The 18431-nt window shown below is 38.6% G+C and overlaps 1 protein-coding gene across 3 annotated transcripts in view; it reads left to right on the top strand.

The window, feature by feature from the left end:
• Positions 1–18431, top strand: part of trappc9 (trafficking protein particle complex subunit 9) — a 607852-nt gene that overhangs the window by 108533 nt on the left and 480888 nt on the right. For all 3 annotated transcript variants that reach the window (XM_060823567.1, XM_060823563.1, XM_060823570.1), the window contains one exon: positions 16668–16800. In XM_060823567.1, coding sequence (XP_060679550.1) covers positions 16668–16800 — 133 coding nt within the window. The remainder of the gene's footprint in view (positions 1–16667; positions 16801–18431) is intronic.

Genomic DNA, 18431 nt, shown 5'->3' with positions numbered 1-18431 from the left:
AGTTCCAACTGTCCGTTGCAATGGCTGGTATATTGGGTCCAGGTCGAATTCGACTGTGACAACACTACTATTATAGGACAAGCCAAACGTAACAGCCAGGGAATTCCTAGAGGCATGGCACTCATCCACAGATTCAATCAATAAGCACATCGACCTGGACCCAATATACTGACCACTGCAACGGACAGCTGGAACTGACAACCGGAAGCGGCAGATTCAAACCACTACAAATGCCGGAGGAAAGATCACAGAAGCGCTTCACAGGAGGCTCCCAAGTACTGAGGATGTCACCAAGACAGGAGACAAAACATCTGCAACACAAATTCCCAGCTCGGCGAACAGAACCACAACAAATACATTGTTGGTTACGAGGAGTTTTGTCACGTGCGGATTAGTCTCAGACTGGTTTAATTACGTGCTACGAGGTAATATCTGCACTTAATTTGTGAAGCAGATTGTTTAAAATGTTTCTGAAGATGGAAATATTATCACTCCACATTTTGTAGACCTTGTGACAAGATTTTTCTACAATTTTTAATATGTACAAACAGGCTATCATTGACAAAATTGTGGAAAAATGTGTCAGTTGATGGGTATGTTAAAACATCAATGTTGTGGTTATTAAAGTCATAGCTTAGGGCCCTTTCAGTAATGTATTTGAAAGGAATGTAATGATCAATGGAATACTGTATTTGGTCAAAATGCAAAGTGCAAGTTGGCAACCATCTTGGCATGGACCATGAGGATTTTGAAAGGTGCTTAGGTACAAGCACTGACTTGGTGATGGTGAATCTCGATATGCCTCTTATGCTGTGCAAGAGGTTAAATACCCAAAGGTGCTACAATTTATTATTTTGTTAACTGCTTTAAATGCAGGGAAATAGCTTTTTTGCCCCACAGCTGAAGTTTTGGAGCAAATTGAGAAAATCGTGAGGCATTGTGAGACCATCCAATAGATCAATTCAGGAGATTTGGTAGATTTTACAACAGAAGGGATCTTGAGCAAATGGGTCAATGGACTGAAAACTGGCAATTTGATTTGGTTGAAAATGAGGTATTGCATTTTGGTACAAAAGTGAGCAGGACTTTGAATCATAGAGCTGTACAGCACGGAAACAGACCCTTTGGTCCAACTCATCCATGCTGACCAGATATCCCAACCTAATCTAGTCCCATTTGCCAGCACCTGGCTCATATCCCTCCAAATCTTGTTTTCATATACCCATCAAGATGCCTTTTAAATGTTGCAATTGTACTAGCCTCCACCACTCCTCTGGCAGCTCATTCCATACACGCACCACCCTCTACTTGAAAACATTGCCCCTTAGATCCCTTTTAGATCCTTCTCCTCTTACCCTAAACTTATGCCCTCTAGTTCTGGACTCCCCAGTCCCAGGGAAAAGACTTTGTCTATTTATCATATCCACGCCCCTCATGATTTTCTAAACCTCTATAAGGTCACCCCTCAGCTTCTGACGCTCTAGGGAAAACAACCTCAGCCTGTTCAGCCTCTCCCGATAGCTCAAATCCTCCAGTCCTGGCAACATCCTTGTAAATCTTTTCTGAACCCTTTCAAGTTTCACAACATCTTCCCGATAGGAAGGAGACCAGAATTGCACGCAATATTCAAACAGTGGCCTAACCAATGTCCTGTAGAGTCACAACATGACCTCTCAATTCCTGTACTCAATACTCTGACTGATAAAGGAAAGCATACCAAATGCCTTCACTATCCTATCTACCTGCAACTCCACAATGCTGTTCCAATAAGATTAAAATTAAAATGCATCAACTTAATTTCAAAACTATACAGACTCTATTGCCTTCTGTGTCTTCACTCTTCCAGCTGCTGATTTCCCAGGGTTGTCTCCTTTTTGTTTTTACTGTATGTTTCACGTGAAAAGGTACCTTTTGATAGAAAGTGTTTTCTAATTTTTTTTGAGAGCAAGATGTTAGATGGGCAATTACCTATCCAGGAGTTTTTCTCTCTGCAGCAGTTGGCTCCCTGACCAATTTTCAAAATGTCTGCATTCTTATACCCCGAACATTGGATTGTCTCATTGTTTGGCAAAACAATAAATTCAAACTCTATTGGGGTTTAGTATCCTTCGGCATAATTTAAACTGGATATAAGTTTGCTCACTGAGCTGGAAGGTCTGTTTTCAGACGTTTCATTACCGTACTAGGTAACATCATCACTGAGCTTCCAGTGAAGCACTGGTGTTAGTGACCTGCTTTATATTTATGTTTAGGGGTGGTATTGGCATTTGCTATCCTTTTTTTTTCTCAGAGGATGGTAGATGGGATCCAAATCAATGCGTTTGTTGGTAGAGTTCCGGTTGGAATGCCATGCTTCTAGGAATTCTTGTGTGTCTCTCTGGCTTATTCTAGGATGGATGTGTTGTCCCAAAGTGGTGTCCTTCCTCATCTGTATGTAAGGATACGAGTGAGAGAGGGTAATGTCGTTTTGGGGCTAGTTGATGTTTGTGTATCCTGGTGGCTAGTTTTCTGCCTGCTTGTCCAATGTAGTGTTTGTTACAGTTCTTGCAAGGTATTTTGTAAATTACATTAGTTTTGCTTGTTGTCTGTATAGGGTCTTTCAAGTTAATTAGCTGCTGTTTTAGTATGTTGGTGGGTTTGTGGGCTACCATGATGCCAAGAGGTCTGAGTCGTCTGGCAGTCATTTCAGAAATGACTTTGATGGAGGGAAGAGTGGCATGGTGACAAAACATCTGAAAATGAATCTTTCATCTCAGTGAGCAAACTTACCTCCAGAATTTCAGCCTGAGCTACAAATCTTCTGAAAACTTGATAATGTAAACTGGTTAAATTTGGATTGTTGTCAAAACTCAGGTATCCATTTCACAGCCAAATGTTACATATTTTGACTTTTCTGATACACTCTAGTACTGCCATCCAGTAATGCATGCAGGTGCTTGCAAGCTCTTAGTTCTTTCTCTCTCTGTTAAAGGTACAGTACATGCTTTCAACTTCATAACACCTGGTAACTTAAAAGAATTTGATTGCTTTTCTTTAAGGTCCCACAGACTAGATTAAACTAATTTAGTAAGTGGAGCTAAAAAGCTTGAGACAGCACTACTATTTTTACTGAATACAATGTGTGCTTGAATCAAGGTTGTTAATTTTTCAGAAAAATGGCTGTTCCAAACTCTCTCCATTCAGTCTTGACTTGATGTCATTTCCTTTGACCATGAAACTACAAAAGCATAGCTAGTACTGGCTTGAGGCCGTGTGATGCATTTCATTTGTCAGCTAGAGGTGTAAAGAGTCAGTGCCAGTGTCCTGCTCGGATTACAATTATTTAAAATATAACATTGAGTTAGTTGATTGCAATTTGATTATTTGACCATCACACATAACTACACTGCAGAAAAATTGCTACAAAGCAAATTTAATCCTACAATGGCTTGGGTCTTAAGTGCAAGAAATGATTATCTGAGACTAAGGCAGTGGAATATGAAGAGATGTGGAGCAGAGACAGATCTTAGCATTGTTTTCTTGGATTTTTAACAATAATCCTCCAACTAAGGAGGATGTTGCTGGGGACAATGCGTAGGTCATGAAAAAGGGCTTTAAAGATAATTCCTTAGGCCATGAAGAAAAATCTATCATAGTTCAAATGAAGGCCAGTCTTAGAGAGAAATTAATTATGTCAGGTGGAGTTGAACCAAGCAAGGACACTCACTGAGCTAAACAATGGAGATGAGGCATTTGAGCCATTTGACTTACTTGACATTGTATTGTTTCCAAGGAAGATGATGATATACCACCATAATGCAATGTCACTATGTTTTGTTCTGGCATTTTTGATGCGGTGACATTGATGAAAAATGTTGTAGTTTCATAATGGGTTCCACAGTTAAAATTGACAGTTTTGGCGAGTGACAGCTCCTTCATTGATCTGTAAGAGGTGAAAGACATTGGAGATGGATAATTGTGATGACAGAGATCGAGAGAAAATCTTTCATGAGATTGTGACACCATAAACAAGAACATGGCCTAAGGAGAAGGGACCACTGAAAGTACCACAAAGGAGGGGATTTTGAGGGGAATTGGTACAGGAGGGTATGAGCTCAGGGATGTCATTGGGTTGGGGCAGGTTAGATCATATGTGAGCAGCCCAATCTAGGTACAGGCTCCTGAAGAATATTTAAATGCTGAAGAAGGGAAGAGCTGAGTCTGAGGAGTAGGGTAGCATTGTGATTGTTAAAGTAGACTAGTCATGTAAGGCTCTGACTAAATATCCATTGTTCAAATACCACCACAAATGTAAATTCTGGTAAGTAAATATATTTAGCTTTTTGTTTTACTAAATCCCAATATTAATAATGTTGACCAAGGCCGTTTCAGAGAGGCTTTTCATCTGGTCAGGTTTAGTTGTGACTCGAGATATGTGTCAATGTGACTGACGCTTAACTACCCTCTAAAATGACTGTATAAACCCTTCAATATATTAAAAAGGTGGTTGCCAATGCTTTCTCAGGCAACTGGGAATATTGTTAAATCCTGGCCTTAGCAATAATATCCATATCCTGTAATTGAATTACAAATTGTCAGTGATCAAAAGAGACGTGCAGGGAATGGATGACTGAATTAAGAGACTGAAATAAAAGGGCAAAATTCATGAAGTAGAATGAAAGATGAAGCAATAATATCCTGTTAAATGCTTTTGCCAACTTAACGTTGCCAAAAGTACAGGGAGATTGATTTCTCTTGTATTTTTTATGTTCTATCTGAGCTCATTTTGTGCACTTAACATTGTACTGATGATCATTGACTAAAAGTTTAAAAATTAAGTAATGCCATAACCTAGCCCAGTTAAATCAGCCTTCCTACCTCTGTATTTATGAAACAGTAAAGTTAAAACCTTCAAAGAACTCAAAATGGTTCCAAACCAACTTTTTTGAATAACCAATTCTGAGCCTCTAATTTGTAGCCGAAACAAAAATATTTATTATTAATACAGCACCTTTAGCAGAGCATATTGAAACAATAATCTAATTGATATTTGATTTAAACCTAATTACCTTTGTTTTCAGCCCAGTTCTCACAAAAGACAGACAGACACAGTTAAGAGGAAAAAAAAGCAAGATTCTTGAATTTTATTTTCACTATGCACTGTACCACAGGCATATATCATTGTCTTCAGGAAATCAAACCGACAATTGGGCATCTTTTCTATTCACCAAGAAGAAATTTCAGTGATGCTTAAACTTAGTTTGTATTCTCTGAACTTCAGCGGATGATAATGGGAGATTAGGCAAGGAGCTTTCAAATCTTCGTGCTGTTGCATCAACAGTCAAATTCCTACTCGGAAACACAGTCCAAAAAAACTAAACTGTCCAGCCCCTCAGTCTTTGACCAATTTGGTTTCTCCCGGATATGATGGCACAGGTTCCCAGGTACTCGCCTCGTTCATGGCTCAATATCTGCTATTTGGTTAGACACACTGGTCTTTACCTGGTGTCAAAGCATCTGCGTAAGCTTTGATCAAGAACCAACCTGCAATTAACATTCAGACCTGGCTTCTCAAGCAACAATTGTTAATCCCCTTCCTTTTAAGCTGAAGCTGTTGCCCACAGTCCAAAGGTCACCTTCAGTTCTCTGCTCCAAATCAACATGGTACAAGGATAACATAAGACTAAGAAAAATGAGGTAACAGTCCTCAGTACTGTGGATAATATATTAGCATGGATTGAGGATTGGCAAAGTAACAGAAAATAGTTGGGTTAAGGGAGCATTATCAGGATGGCAACCTGTAAGTTGTGCAGTGCCACACCGATCAGTTTTGGGCTGCAATTATTTGCAAATATATTTTTGACTTGAATGAAAAGTTAGTTTACTATCATCAATTTTGATGTTGAAAAGTGATAAGGATGCAGCAAAGAGCCTACAGAAATATCTAGAAAAGTGAGTAGGCAAAAACTTGGCAGATGCAGTGTATCACAGGAAAATGAGGTTATGCACTTTCACAGGAAGAATATAGGGCTGAGTATTCATTAAATGGTGAAAGCTGCTGCAGAGATTTGGATGTTCTCATGCATAAATTGTCAAAAAAAAGCAAGCATACGAGTTTTGCAAGTAATAGGGAAGGCAAATAACTTATTTTTATATTTCATTTTATTTGCTCAAACTACAAAGTAGCTAGAATATTATGGACAGTTTTGGTCCCATTATCTAAATAAAAACATATGCTGTTATTGGCCAATATCCACAGGAGGTTCACAAGGTTGATTTTGGGTATGGAGGGCTTTTCTTATGAGGGGAAGTTGAGCCTATATTCATTCAAGTTTACAAGAATAAGAGTAGATCTTATTGAACTGTATAGCATATTGAGACAGGTTGATGGGTAGATGTGGCAAGCTTGTTTCCTTTTGTGGTATAGTCGAAGTCCAGAGGGCATAATGTCAGAATAAGGGGTTTCCCCTGTCTGATAGGATTTCTTCTCTGAGGGAAATTGCTTATCACTTAGTGCTTTAGAGGCTGTCATTAAATATATTTGAGGACGCGATGCACACATTTCTAATCAGTAATGGAATCTAGGTTGAGACTCACTGAATCCCTGTAATACGAAAAGAAGCTGTTTAGAGATAATTCCATCCAGACACTCCTATCCCTGCAACCGCACATTTCCCATGGCTAACCTACCTCGTCTGAACATCCCAGGCAATTTATCATGGCTAATCCATATAACCTGGCACATCTTAGGACTGTGGGAGGAAACCAGAGAACCTGGAGAAACTTGCACAGACACTGGGAGAATGTGCAAATTCCACACAGATAGTGGCCTGAGGCTAGAATTGAACCTGGGTCCCTGGCACTGTGAGGCAGCAGTGCTAATCACTGTTGGTCACTGGGTAATGGGGAGAAAGCAGAAAAATAGAGTTGAGAATTATTGAGATCAGCCATAATATCATTGAATTACAGAACAGACTCAGTGGGCTGAACAGTTTGCTTGTACTCCATCTTATGTCACATCAAACAAAACCTGACTCTTACATGTCAAGCAACATTAACTGCAGCATTCTTCTTGACAATGCCTTTGCCTGTTGAAGTTTGCTTGTCAACCCAGAAATACACACCTTTCATACAGTATAAATGTTGGTTTAATGCTTGAATTGTTAATTGTCCTGATGTAAATAAGATGAATAGCTTCACCAAACTGACTTTTTTTGGCAATGCTCAAGTTCTGTACGAGTAAATTGACACAATGAGTTGATTTATCAATTGTTGGAGTGATTTTGTTTTGATTTTGAATGAGGAACAAACTTCAAATGAGGCAATGTCTTTCCAATATGACTTTGGAGGAGGATTGAAAAGTTCAGTTGCGTGCACAGTGTCAATACATGAAGAAATTTGCTGTAAATACTTAAGAACAGTCAGAGTCTGGATAGGGCATCCAGGTTGCAGATAGGCTTCACTGCTTCCCAGGTGGAATATGAGGTGTTGTTCTTTCAGTTTGTGCTGAGCTTTGCTGGAGCACTGCTACAGGCCTGATAGCGATGTTAATCAAGGAATAAAGTGCTGGTAAAACCTCCCTTCTGAGTTGCTTTCTAATGGAACAACACAACAAGAGAATTGCAATAATTCTTAGAGTTTGGTGAAGGGAGTGCACTGGAGAAATCACTGGCTATGAGCCACACAGGCAAATGTTCAGGAATGGTTGGAATTAAAGAATAAAGACATTTGTTCAGTCAAAGACAATGATTTGAAAGTTATTGAAAATGTCATACAGAAAAAGAGCACGTTTGACAACATTCTCCTGGAAACTACGGGATTGGCTGATCGAGGCATCTTCTCCCAAGTCCAGCGATGAAGGGGCTTCCAACAGCCTGGAATGGCAGTATCAGCCTGGCAAGGCAGTCTCCTAGTGTACAGGTCATAATCTTCGGAGGCTCCCAGCATTCCAGCAGCTTGGCATGAAAATCTAGTATGGCCGCAGAGGTCTCATCTTGGCTTCGGAGGCGGCTTCTGGGTTTTCTAGTGGCCCAACGTGGAGGTCTCTGCTTGGCAAGGCAGGTTTGGACTGATACTGTATGGTGGTTTTGGCCTGGTTTTCCAGCGTACCCCTGAACCCAGGCATTAATTATACTGTGATCTTTTACTTATTTATGACTTCTGCCAATATTTTACATGCTGTGGTATGGTGACTTAGAAGATCTTTCACTTATTTTTGTAAAAAATACATGTAACAATACATTGCTATACCAGAAGCAGTGTGGGCTGAATCAAATGTCTCCAAATGGCCCAAATAGAAGTTATGCGGAAACAGCAGGCGTATCTGAAAACCCAAACAACTTGTCCACCTACTTCAGCAAACACACTTTGCTGCACCAGAGACCGGGTTTAAAAAACATAGTATTGGACTATTCAGTTACCTCAGGAGCTGCAACACCAGAATGATACAAAGTCACCCTTGATTTTGAAGGACTGCTGAAGAAAAGAGAAGGCAGCACATCATGGATTCACAACTTTCAAATTTCTGAATCTTCTAAACTCTCTTCCGTTCCATGTTGTGTTGGTGCCACACAATATGAAAATGGGACATGGTCTCCTCAAGGACGATGTAGTGGTTACTCCTTGCCATTACTGTCATGAGCTGCCACAACTGATGGATATGTTGGTGAAGATTAGACCAATTTGATTTTTCCTTTCTGGGATCCTCACCACATGTCACAGGCCCAGTATAGTGGTGATGCCCTGTAGGAATTGATCATTGGTGTGGTGGAGTCGTACGGTTGGCATAATTGACAGGAGGTTTCCTTTCCCAAGGTGGACCTGATGCTAAGAAATTTCATGGAATCTGGAGCTGATACTCACTCCTGTCTGTGCACCACTGAACTGCCATGTTCCTGCTGGGGGACAGTACACCAAAGGGTGATGATATCTGTGCCATTGTAAGGCATGATTCAATGATTATGATTATATCAAGCTGAACTATGGGCCGGCTCCCCCCATTTTAACACATGCCCAGGAAGACTTTGTCAAGGAACAGGAGTGTTTGTCGTTGTCATTTCCTGTGCCGAGGTCAGTGCTATGATGGCCTGTCCAATTTAATTCCTTTTTTCAGACTTTGTGTGAAATGTCTGGAGCAGTTAGCTAAGCCATTTCAGAGGGCAGTTAAGAGTCAACAACATTGTGTCACGTGTAGACCAGACGAGGTAAGATGGTAGATTATCCTTCTCTAATGGATATGACAACAAACCATGTCATTTAATTAAGTATTTGAAGTTGTAGAGTTCATTGAATTCAAATTCCACTACCTGCCATGCTGACATTGGAAATTATATCCACAGAACATGAGCCAAGTACTTTGGATGACAACCCAGAGACACTGACTCCTTCATAACGGGACCTTCTCAGAATGTAGAGCATTTTGTACATTTAAAATTGTCTCACTCAGCATTTCTTTTAAGACCATAAGACATAGCCAATCAAGACTGTGGGATGTGAATTCCTGCAATTTGAACAAAATATTTAATATCATTTCCTGGAGATTGTGATTTTTCGTGAATTCTTGATGTATCCTCTATTTCACTCAGGAGGTTTGGGCCTGAATCTTCCCTGAGAATGCTTTTCCATCACTTACTGTGCTGCACTATCCCATAGTGCCTGCCTTTATATGCCTTTCAGGGTAGACTGAATAGGGTTATTAACAATGCTTTTTTTAATCCTATAGTATATACTTGATATCAAAATAGCCTGTGAAACTTTGAGCTCTTTGAATTTTCAATCTAAGATTTAAACAATCTTTAAATCATTCATCTCCCAATAGTTGCTTGAGCTCTCACATGTCCCTCCTGGTCTTGATCAAGTACTGTTACCTCACTTCCTCATTATTGTATCTGACATACTCTTCCCTGCTGAATTTCACCTTCCAGTACCATTCCAAGCTCTGGCATCAAGCTAACTCCTGCAAGTTTAATGATTTCTATCAATTCAATGGTTATTTGATGATGTCTAAAGGAGTTAGTAAGGACTCCTAACCAATTATTAATTTCTGCTATTTTATTCCTTAACAAAATCTTGGTGTAACTAACGTTACTGAAATATTGTTTAAAAGTGTAGTGGAAATGAACTTGCATACTTCATGTATCTTAATTGGGCAACGCCTAATTTGCAGACAAGACTATGGTCATGTATTCATCTATATATTCAATTAACCACCAAGGATGGCAATTTATTTTTACGATGCCTTTAATGTTATGGAATATCCTGAGGCTCTGTACAGGATCATGTGAAAAAAAAATGCTAACTCATGAAGATGTTCAATTAGATGACCAAAAGCTTGGTAAGAAATAATGTTTTAAGAGATATTTTAAGGGTAGATGGAACATTTTGAGTTTTTGCTGAGCCAAGTAAAAGCATGACCAGCTTTTTAATAAGTGGGGATGCAGAAGAAGACACGATTAAAGGAGCACAGATCATGTGGCACTTGGTTCACGTTAGACAACATAAAATAAAAATAATGATCTGAGAGCTTTTTTTTCCTTTGTTCCTTCTGTAGTTTCCTTTGAAGCAAAACTTCATACTAATCTGCTCATTCATGATTATGCACATACAAAAAGCTACATGTAGATTTCTAACACCAGGAATTTAGAATGTGAAGGATAGCAACAGCGACTTCTATAATTTTTGTAAGAACTTTAATTTAAAGAGTGACAAAATTAAATAGCTGCATTCTAAATCTATCCAATTTCTTTGGTTGAGCAGAAAGAAAATATTTCGTAATAAATTTATCAAGCCATGTATTTTTGAAGTATCCCTTATAGTCAAACAGCTCTCTCGCTGTAGTATAATCATCATAAATGGTGATGCTCTTAACTGTGAATAACACCAATGAGCAATCCACAGTTTTGTAATGGTTACTTAAGTTGCATCCCTCTCGTCAATCCAGCCTTATGTACTGTTGAAGTGTTTAAATGGAGGGATTTATATTGCTATTTATTTGTGCTATTTATTTACAAGCTTTTAAAAATTAATCCATATGCCATTTTCTAATGAAAAATTGAAATAATTAACTGATGTTTAAAGATAGTATATTAATTTGATTTGTCATTCTCAAAGCTTGGGTTTTCAGGCTGCTTTTAGACATAATACATTGCTTTTCCAGAATTAATCTGTAAAAGAAGTTTCATTACAAAATTATGCTAGCATATACATTTATCAATTGAATTGCTTTTGAGACATAGGATTATTTTACACTTGATTTGTTTTGTAAATCGAATTGTAAATATTGATTTTTAGTTGTATAGCATGGTTAATTAGATATGAAATTGTGAATAGTGTTAAAACTCTTAAATACGACATAATTGGAATCTGTTTAGACTTACTGTATTGGTTTACATCAATCAATGCTTCAGTTTTTCTGTGCATTGTGATATTTCGAATATATTTAACAGCAAAGAAATTGCTTTTTACCATGTTGAAAAGTTCCTTTAGCTTAACAGGGAAAAAAAATGATGACTCAATTGAATTTATTTGTATTGTTCATGCAACTGCTTTATAGATGTATACATACTTGTAAAATTTGGGGAGATATACTTTTTGTTAAAATTTCTAAATATATGAAAGCAGCATGGATTGACAACCTAATACTGTCAGCTTACCAGATGCGGCTATGTTATAGACCAGGAAGCAAATTTTGTTGCATGAGTCTTCAACTTCAGGCTGTTACAGATTGCACAGAAATTGACCTAATGTAACATTTTTGGTGGTTTTCCAATTCTCTGATCCATTTGGCTCATCATAGTTCACTGCAAGAACAATTAATCTAGTCGCATTTGCAAGTTCCAAAAGCATACTTAGATAATTTTTAGATGTACACATCTAATTGAGAAAAATAACTGTTCTGAAATTATATTTGATGATTACATTGACTCGGAGTGACACCTAAGAGAGCATGATGAATTGTCGAGTATAAAAGGCCAAATAGAACGAAGTTGAAATCTGCTTCCAGAAATACTGGAGAAACTTACAGGCCTGACAACATTTGTGGAGAGACAAAGTTAATGTTTTGACTGCAGCACGACTTTCAAAGAACTCTTGAAATTATTAAACTGGATTTGATGTTGACTCTGTATCTCTCCACAGATGATGTGCGATCTATTGAGTTTTTTCCAACACTTCATTTTTTATTTCAGATTCCCAGCATCAACAGTATTTTGGTTTTATTCTAGGATGTGAAAGCTGTATTTGAATTTTGTTTCATTGTGACTTTGTGAGTTAAATGGCAAGCAGCCCATTGTCAGTTCAAAGACCGGTTGGGAGCAATCTTGAGGCACCTCCTCTGCATAATTCGACCATCAGTCAGTCTTCATTATTCCAAAGTTGGTGTAGATTACTAAATTTCCCCAAAATGGTTGAGCATCCTGTTAGATAGCATTTAATATGAGAAAAGTAGTGCTTTGTGCAAGTTCATTCAGCTGGTGCTTTGAGGAAGATTGGAGATTCTAACTTTGTTAGTCCAAGCCTTGAGTGGAGTGTGGTCCCTCAAGAACTCCCTGTAGAGACGTGGGGAACAATCACTGGAATTACATAGTTGTCAACGTAAATGATTTGTGCAGAGTAGGCCCAAGTACAATCCCTGCACCTTGCTTATGACCTTGTTCAAGGAAAGATATTCTGGGGGTTCTGCATGTGTTTAGACTTTCCTTGTAGGTGCCTGGACACCATTCTGCCATCCAGAGAAGAGGAGCAGGTGGATGTTGAGATCCTCCATTTCTTTTTCACTTTGCCATTGATGCCGAGCACTTAATATTGTGTGGTGATTTCGGGTCGATGCACACATTCAGCACACACTGATTATGCTGGATCTGAGTCTCCAGGATGGTTACCACCCTGGTGGTTACCTCCACAGAGGTAGCTCAATGCTCGATGCACCTAGAACATTGCAGTGCAGCACAGGACAGTGAAGCTTACTGGATTGATTACTGTCTTGCTATTCAATCACGCTATTCACTAGCCATGCCAAACGCACTTTGATTCTCATGGGGTGAGCAGGCTCACTTCACTGCCACTGGTCTTTGCTTTCTCTTCCTGATTTACGAGACCTGCTTTCCTGCAAGGAAACCAGGGGATGGATGGAAGGAATGTGGTGGAAGTGGATGAGAGAGACACTTGTAATTCTGCGGTGGCAGCTATGGTGAGATATTTCTAGTGCGGAGATCAGGAATCGGTGAACAGTCTGGAGATTGAAGTGGGTGGGAGCTGATGGTTGGACAGGGTGCAAGCAAAGGAGAGAATGGTCATCCATGAGATTTGTTGAGCTGCAAAGTTTATGTGAATGGTGATCCTTTGAATGTGAGTTAAGAGAGAGGCACTTTACCTTGCAGAATGGAGAAGTTTATAAATTTGCGTTGGGCATTACTGGATATGGCATTTAATACTGGATATAGCCCTGACCTGGATTGGTATCTTGATCCAAACTGGCTGTGACTGGTGGTATGGCTGTCTTTGGTGGTCTGCAGGATAAAGGGCTATCCTCCATTCTGTCACCTTGTCCATCATCATCTCCAAGTTTCTGTGAGTGAAGCAGTGTGTCCGCTTCCTTAGTAATAACAGTACAGGGCTGCAATATAAAGGACAATTTCTAGTTTATAGAATCTAAAGTTCTGCAGATCTGTTGTTTAAATGTGGTGCCAGCAGCATGGATACTGTAAAAGTCCTGTTGTTGGCAACCACTCCCAACTTTGCTTCTGCATGAATCCATCAGACAATTACGTGAGCAGTGAGCTAAGAGTAAAACATTGCATGCGAAAATTGATATGGGTGCACTGGCCACTATGCATCTTATCTACCAAAAGGTAATTTTGGGCTCTATAATCTTGACTGCATCATGCAAATTTTTAAGGTCCGCAAGAGATACTTAAAAACAAAGCAGGAGGAGGACATTCAGTCTATCAAGTCTACTGTACTATTCAAACTGACCATGGCTGATTTTTCAGCTCAGTACTCTGTTCTAGCTTTCTTCTATACTCTTTAGTGCTTTCTTGAAAACATCAAACTGTTTTCTCTGCTCGAGAATTCCACAGGCACACCACTATCTGTGTGAAAAAACTTCTCATCTATGTCCTGAATGGCCTATCTTGTATGATTAGACTGTGCCCCCTGGTTCTGAGCTACCTTGTAATCAGGAATCTCCCTCCCACATTTACCTTATCTGATTGTTAGAATTTTATCAGTTTCTATGAGATCCCCGTCATTCTTGTAAGTTCCAGTGAATATAGTCCTAAATGATCCAGCCTTTTCCCATACTTTGTTCCTGCCATTCCAGAAATCAGTATGGTAAACCTTTGCTATAATCCTCCCATTGTGACAAAATCTTTAGATATGGAGACAAAAGCTGCAAGCAATATTCTATTTGCCGTCTCATCATGACTCTGTACAATTGCAGCAAGGTATCCCTCTCCGTACTTGAGTGCTCTCGTTATGAAGAGCAATAGTTTATTTTATCTGTTTACTGCATGCATCAGGAGTGTTTAATTATACTAGGTGTCATTCTACAAGTTAGGATATTTTGGTCTTCGTTTTATTAGGTTGCTGGCATAAACAATCCTAAAGCTCATTTAAATATGTGATATTTTAGAAGATTCAGAATTTCTTTGTTATGTTGCTTGAAGATTATGCCACTATCCTTCTACTCCTGGTGAAAATTTGTTTACTTAAATATTTTTAGGAACTCTATTGAAATTTAGTTTTTCTTTAATCTCCCAGCTGATGGTAATGCTAACCATGTCAATTTCTACAATTAAATCTGGCATGATGGATCATATGTTTAATTTTAGCAGTTGGTTATGGTAACAGTCCCTGAAACATCTTCACCTAAGTGCAGTTGCTTCTTCGTAGAATATAGCCAATACAATAGGAAGAAAAACAAAAATATCTATAATCCAGTTAGGTCTTAAATCAAATGCCAAAATGATATTTCAGCCTATTTTCCAACACACCCTTTTTTGCAGATATTTAATTCCAGAGTAACAGAACTTCGACTTCAGCTTTTGAATTTTAACATGGCTCTCTTGATTGTTTGTTTGGTTTCTGGTAGTCACATGTATCTAGGTACTGTGAGAAGCGTTGTTCTGCGAGCAGAACAGGCAGATCAAAGCAAACCAGGACAGAGATCAAAGGGTATTTAGATAGTGAGGCATACAAGTTGCACTGCACAGGTGTGCGAAGCAAGATCAGCATTCACAAATCAACATTATTTGAAGTTAGAGAATCTATTCATCAATCTAATAATGGCAGGGAAGAAGCCTGTTTTTGAACCTGCCTGACAGAAGAGGTTATCGGAGAGTAATTTCTTTCTCAGCTGAGATAATTTTGTAATTTCTTTCCAATGCTGCTGGTGCGAATCTTTCACTATTCTGAAAGTCCTGAAATTGTTCATTTATAGTAAGTTGAACATGTCTATGTAAGGTCTCCTGGCTTGGAAACTCCACAGTCTCACAGCACTTTGGCTGGTATGATCAATTTGCTTGAACTAAAATTTGACATGCGTGCTTGGTGAAAACTATTCTCCCTTCTGGATTTTTCTGATCTGAAGTCAAAAAGTACAATAGAGGTCTGTAATCTGATCATAAACCCAGCAGTATAAATATTCTGTTGATTAATACCCAGGTGTCCTGTCAGGAAGTTGGCTGAAGTCCCATGCTGCCTTAGAAATATTATGGACCAGACCAGACCACCCCTCAAAATATTTTTAAAAAGGTACCCTAGACCCTAACCTTTTCTTACTCTAAAGACAGATGTGTTATATTCCAGATCAATTTCGACTGGTCAAACTACTCGATTTTAAGCAAAACACAATTTATTCAATCGTTATAGTCAAAATACAACAAAGAAGAACTAGGTAACTGGTTCTGAAAACTTAACAGAATAATAGATACAGTAATAATTGCTAATTAATAGTTCCAATATAGTAACATCCCACAAACACACCCTTTGGTAAAAAGACCAAGTCAGAAACAGATTGTCTCATGTAATCCAGCAGCAGAGAAAGAGAAAAACCATCAAGTGAAAGCTCAGTCGCAGCCAGGAGACATTTATTCCAGCTTCCAACCCTGTTGAGATTCCAACAGCAACTGCTGCTGAATCTCAATGCTAAAAAACTAAAAAATCGAAACCCTAGTCTGAGAGAGCTGGCCACACAAATTCAGGCTGGTTGTATAGTTGAAACCTTTTGGAAAAAAAAGAACCCAAGGCCTCTCAACCTTTTTACTTTATGGGTCTTCACTCACCAGTTTGTTATCTCTGCCTTAAAGTTTCTTGACAACAAATAAAAACCAAGACAAAATACACCTCCTAAAGCCACAGCATTGTGACAGTAATCATGTATTTAGGTCACTGTGACAAATTAACTTATCACCTGTTTTGGGGGGAAAAAAGCCTACACAAAACTAATTAATCTGCCCCTATTTTAAAATCCAAATTCCAAATATAATTTATAAAATTCTTTATCATAGGGTGCTGTTATTTTAACCAATTTGCAACTCTATTTATAAAAAAATTCACTTTTCTAGTTGAGTGTTACCTTTTGAAACTCCATCTGTCAGATTTGAATTTCATTATCCTGTTATGGTGTTGTGCTTTAATCTGAATTATTGATGAATTGTGATTTTTAACTGATTGATGCTTGTGTTGTATAGGTTACCAAACTTCTGTTTTTGGTGTGTCCAGTGACTGTTTGTTAGACCATTTGCCTGGAGTGAAAACTAATGGATGCACCGTAGAAGTTGTTCCAGCTTTACCACGACTACAAATTACTACATCTCTGCCACGGTATGACATCTTGAGCTATGCTGGTTGTTTTGCATGTGTTGATTTCCCCATTCTCTCCTTGCTCAGCACAGTTAGAATTGTGAAAGCTTTGATTTATATTCTGATATTTGCTATTCAAAAGTGGGGGTATAATTTGTAACACATTCTTCACAAATGGAATGAGTATGATCTAACCATGAACTGTTTTCTGAATAGAAGCTGTACAACAAAAATTAGTGGCATTGTTCTCATTAAACATGAAACTAAAGATAACCAATTAAGTTAGGTTGATTGCCGTTTTGTAAAAATTGTAATGCAAAGCATTGTTTCTAACTGCATGTCAAACTGACTCAGTATTCTAAAATATTTAGCTTTGTTTCCCTGCACATGAATTGTTGTATTACTTTTCACCTAGAGAATCTAAGAATAATTGCAGCAAGGCAGTCCTCAATGAATGGTTAGAAACTAGGAACTAGAGGGAACTCTGAGTGCTTGTCCAATGACCTCTGAAGGCCACAGGACTGGTTAATAGGGTGGTTAAGAAGGCTTATGGGATACTCACTTTTTTATCAGTTTAAGAGCAGGGAGGCTCTGTTAGGTGTTATTGTATTCAAGGCTATGGACCAAGCTCTGGAAAATAGAATACCCAGTTGTGTTAACTTTTGGGGGAAAAAAATCCCAAGGTGTCTCAACTTATTTACTTTCTTGGAGACAGCTCAGAACGTCTGCCTTACAAGCTCTCTTTCAGAAAAAGGACAAAATAATCTTTTAAAGTGACAGCATTGTCATAAAGTTGAGAGAGAGATGTTAATAAAGCACACAGTATGTTAGGTTTTATTGGGGTAAAGAATCCAAGAGCGGGGTGCTTATATTGAGCTTGTCTAACTGGTTTGGCTTCAGCTAGAGTTTCATATCAGGTCCTGTAAACTGCACTTCAGGAAGGATATGAAGGCATTGCAGAGCTGCCTGAAGAAGTTTCACAAATGGTTCCAGAATAAGGGAATTCTACTGTGAAGAATAGCTGTAACAGCTGACAAGCTGCTTCCTTGGAGAAGGTTGAGAGGAGATCTGATTTAAAATCATGAGGGGTTTCGGCAAGATTCTAAGTTATGAAAGAATCAGTAAAGGAGGGTACAAATTGGAAGGGATTAGTCACTGTGTGTGTGTGTGTGTGTGTGTGTGTGTGTGTGTGTGTGTGTGTGTGTGTGTGTTGGAGGCAGATTCAACCAAGGCATTTGTAAGGCAATTTTGATTATTTCAAAAGGGAGCATGCAGGGCTATAGGCAGAAGACAAAAAAGTGTTACCAGAAAAGAGAGTCATTTGGAGGGCTTCCCAATGCAGAGAAGCTGAATAACTTTCTGAACTATTAACCACTTTTTCTGTTTCTGAACTGCTTTGGTGGAATATGAACTTTATTTACTGAATAATTATAATCTGTCTCTAGATGACTAGTCCATTAGCATTACAACTACAGAACTGTGTACTCTATTCCTTTTTTGAAAATAAATTGACAATTTAATTGAGAATATTTGAGAAACTAGCATGTGTTTCTTGGGTTTAGGTGTTTTCTAATATGGTTATTCAGCCTGCATTTAGTCTTCCCAAAGTAGGAGAGATCACATTGTGAACAATGAATACTGTAGATGAGATT

This window comes from Hemiscyllium ocellatum, chromosome 4, assembly GCF_020745735.1.
Source record: "Hemiscyllium ocellatum isolate sHemOce1 chromosome 4, sHemOce1.pat.X.cur, whole genome shotgun sequence".
NCBI classification, from domain to species: Eukaryota; Metazoa; Chordata; class Chondrichthyes; order Orectolobiformes; family Hemiscylliidae; genus Hemiscyllium; species Hemiscyllium ocellatum.
Note: the sequence above shows the minus strand (reverse complement) of the source record. Positions and strands in the feature narration are given on the sequence as shown.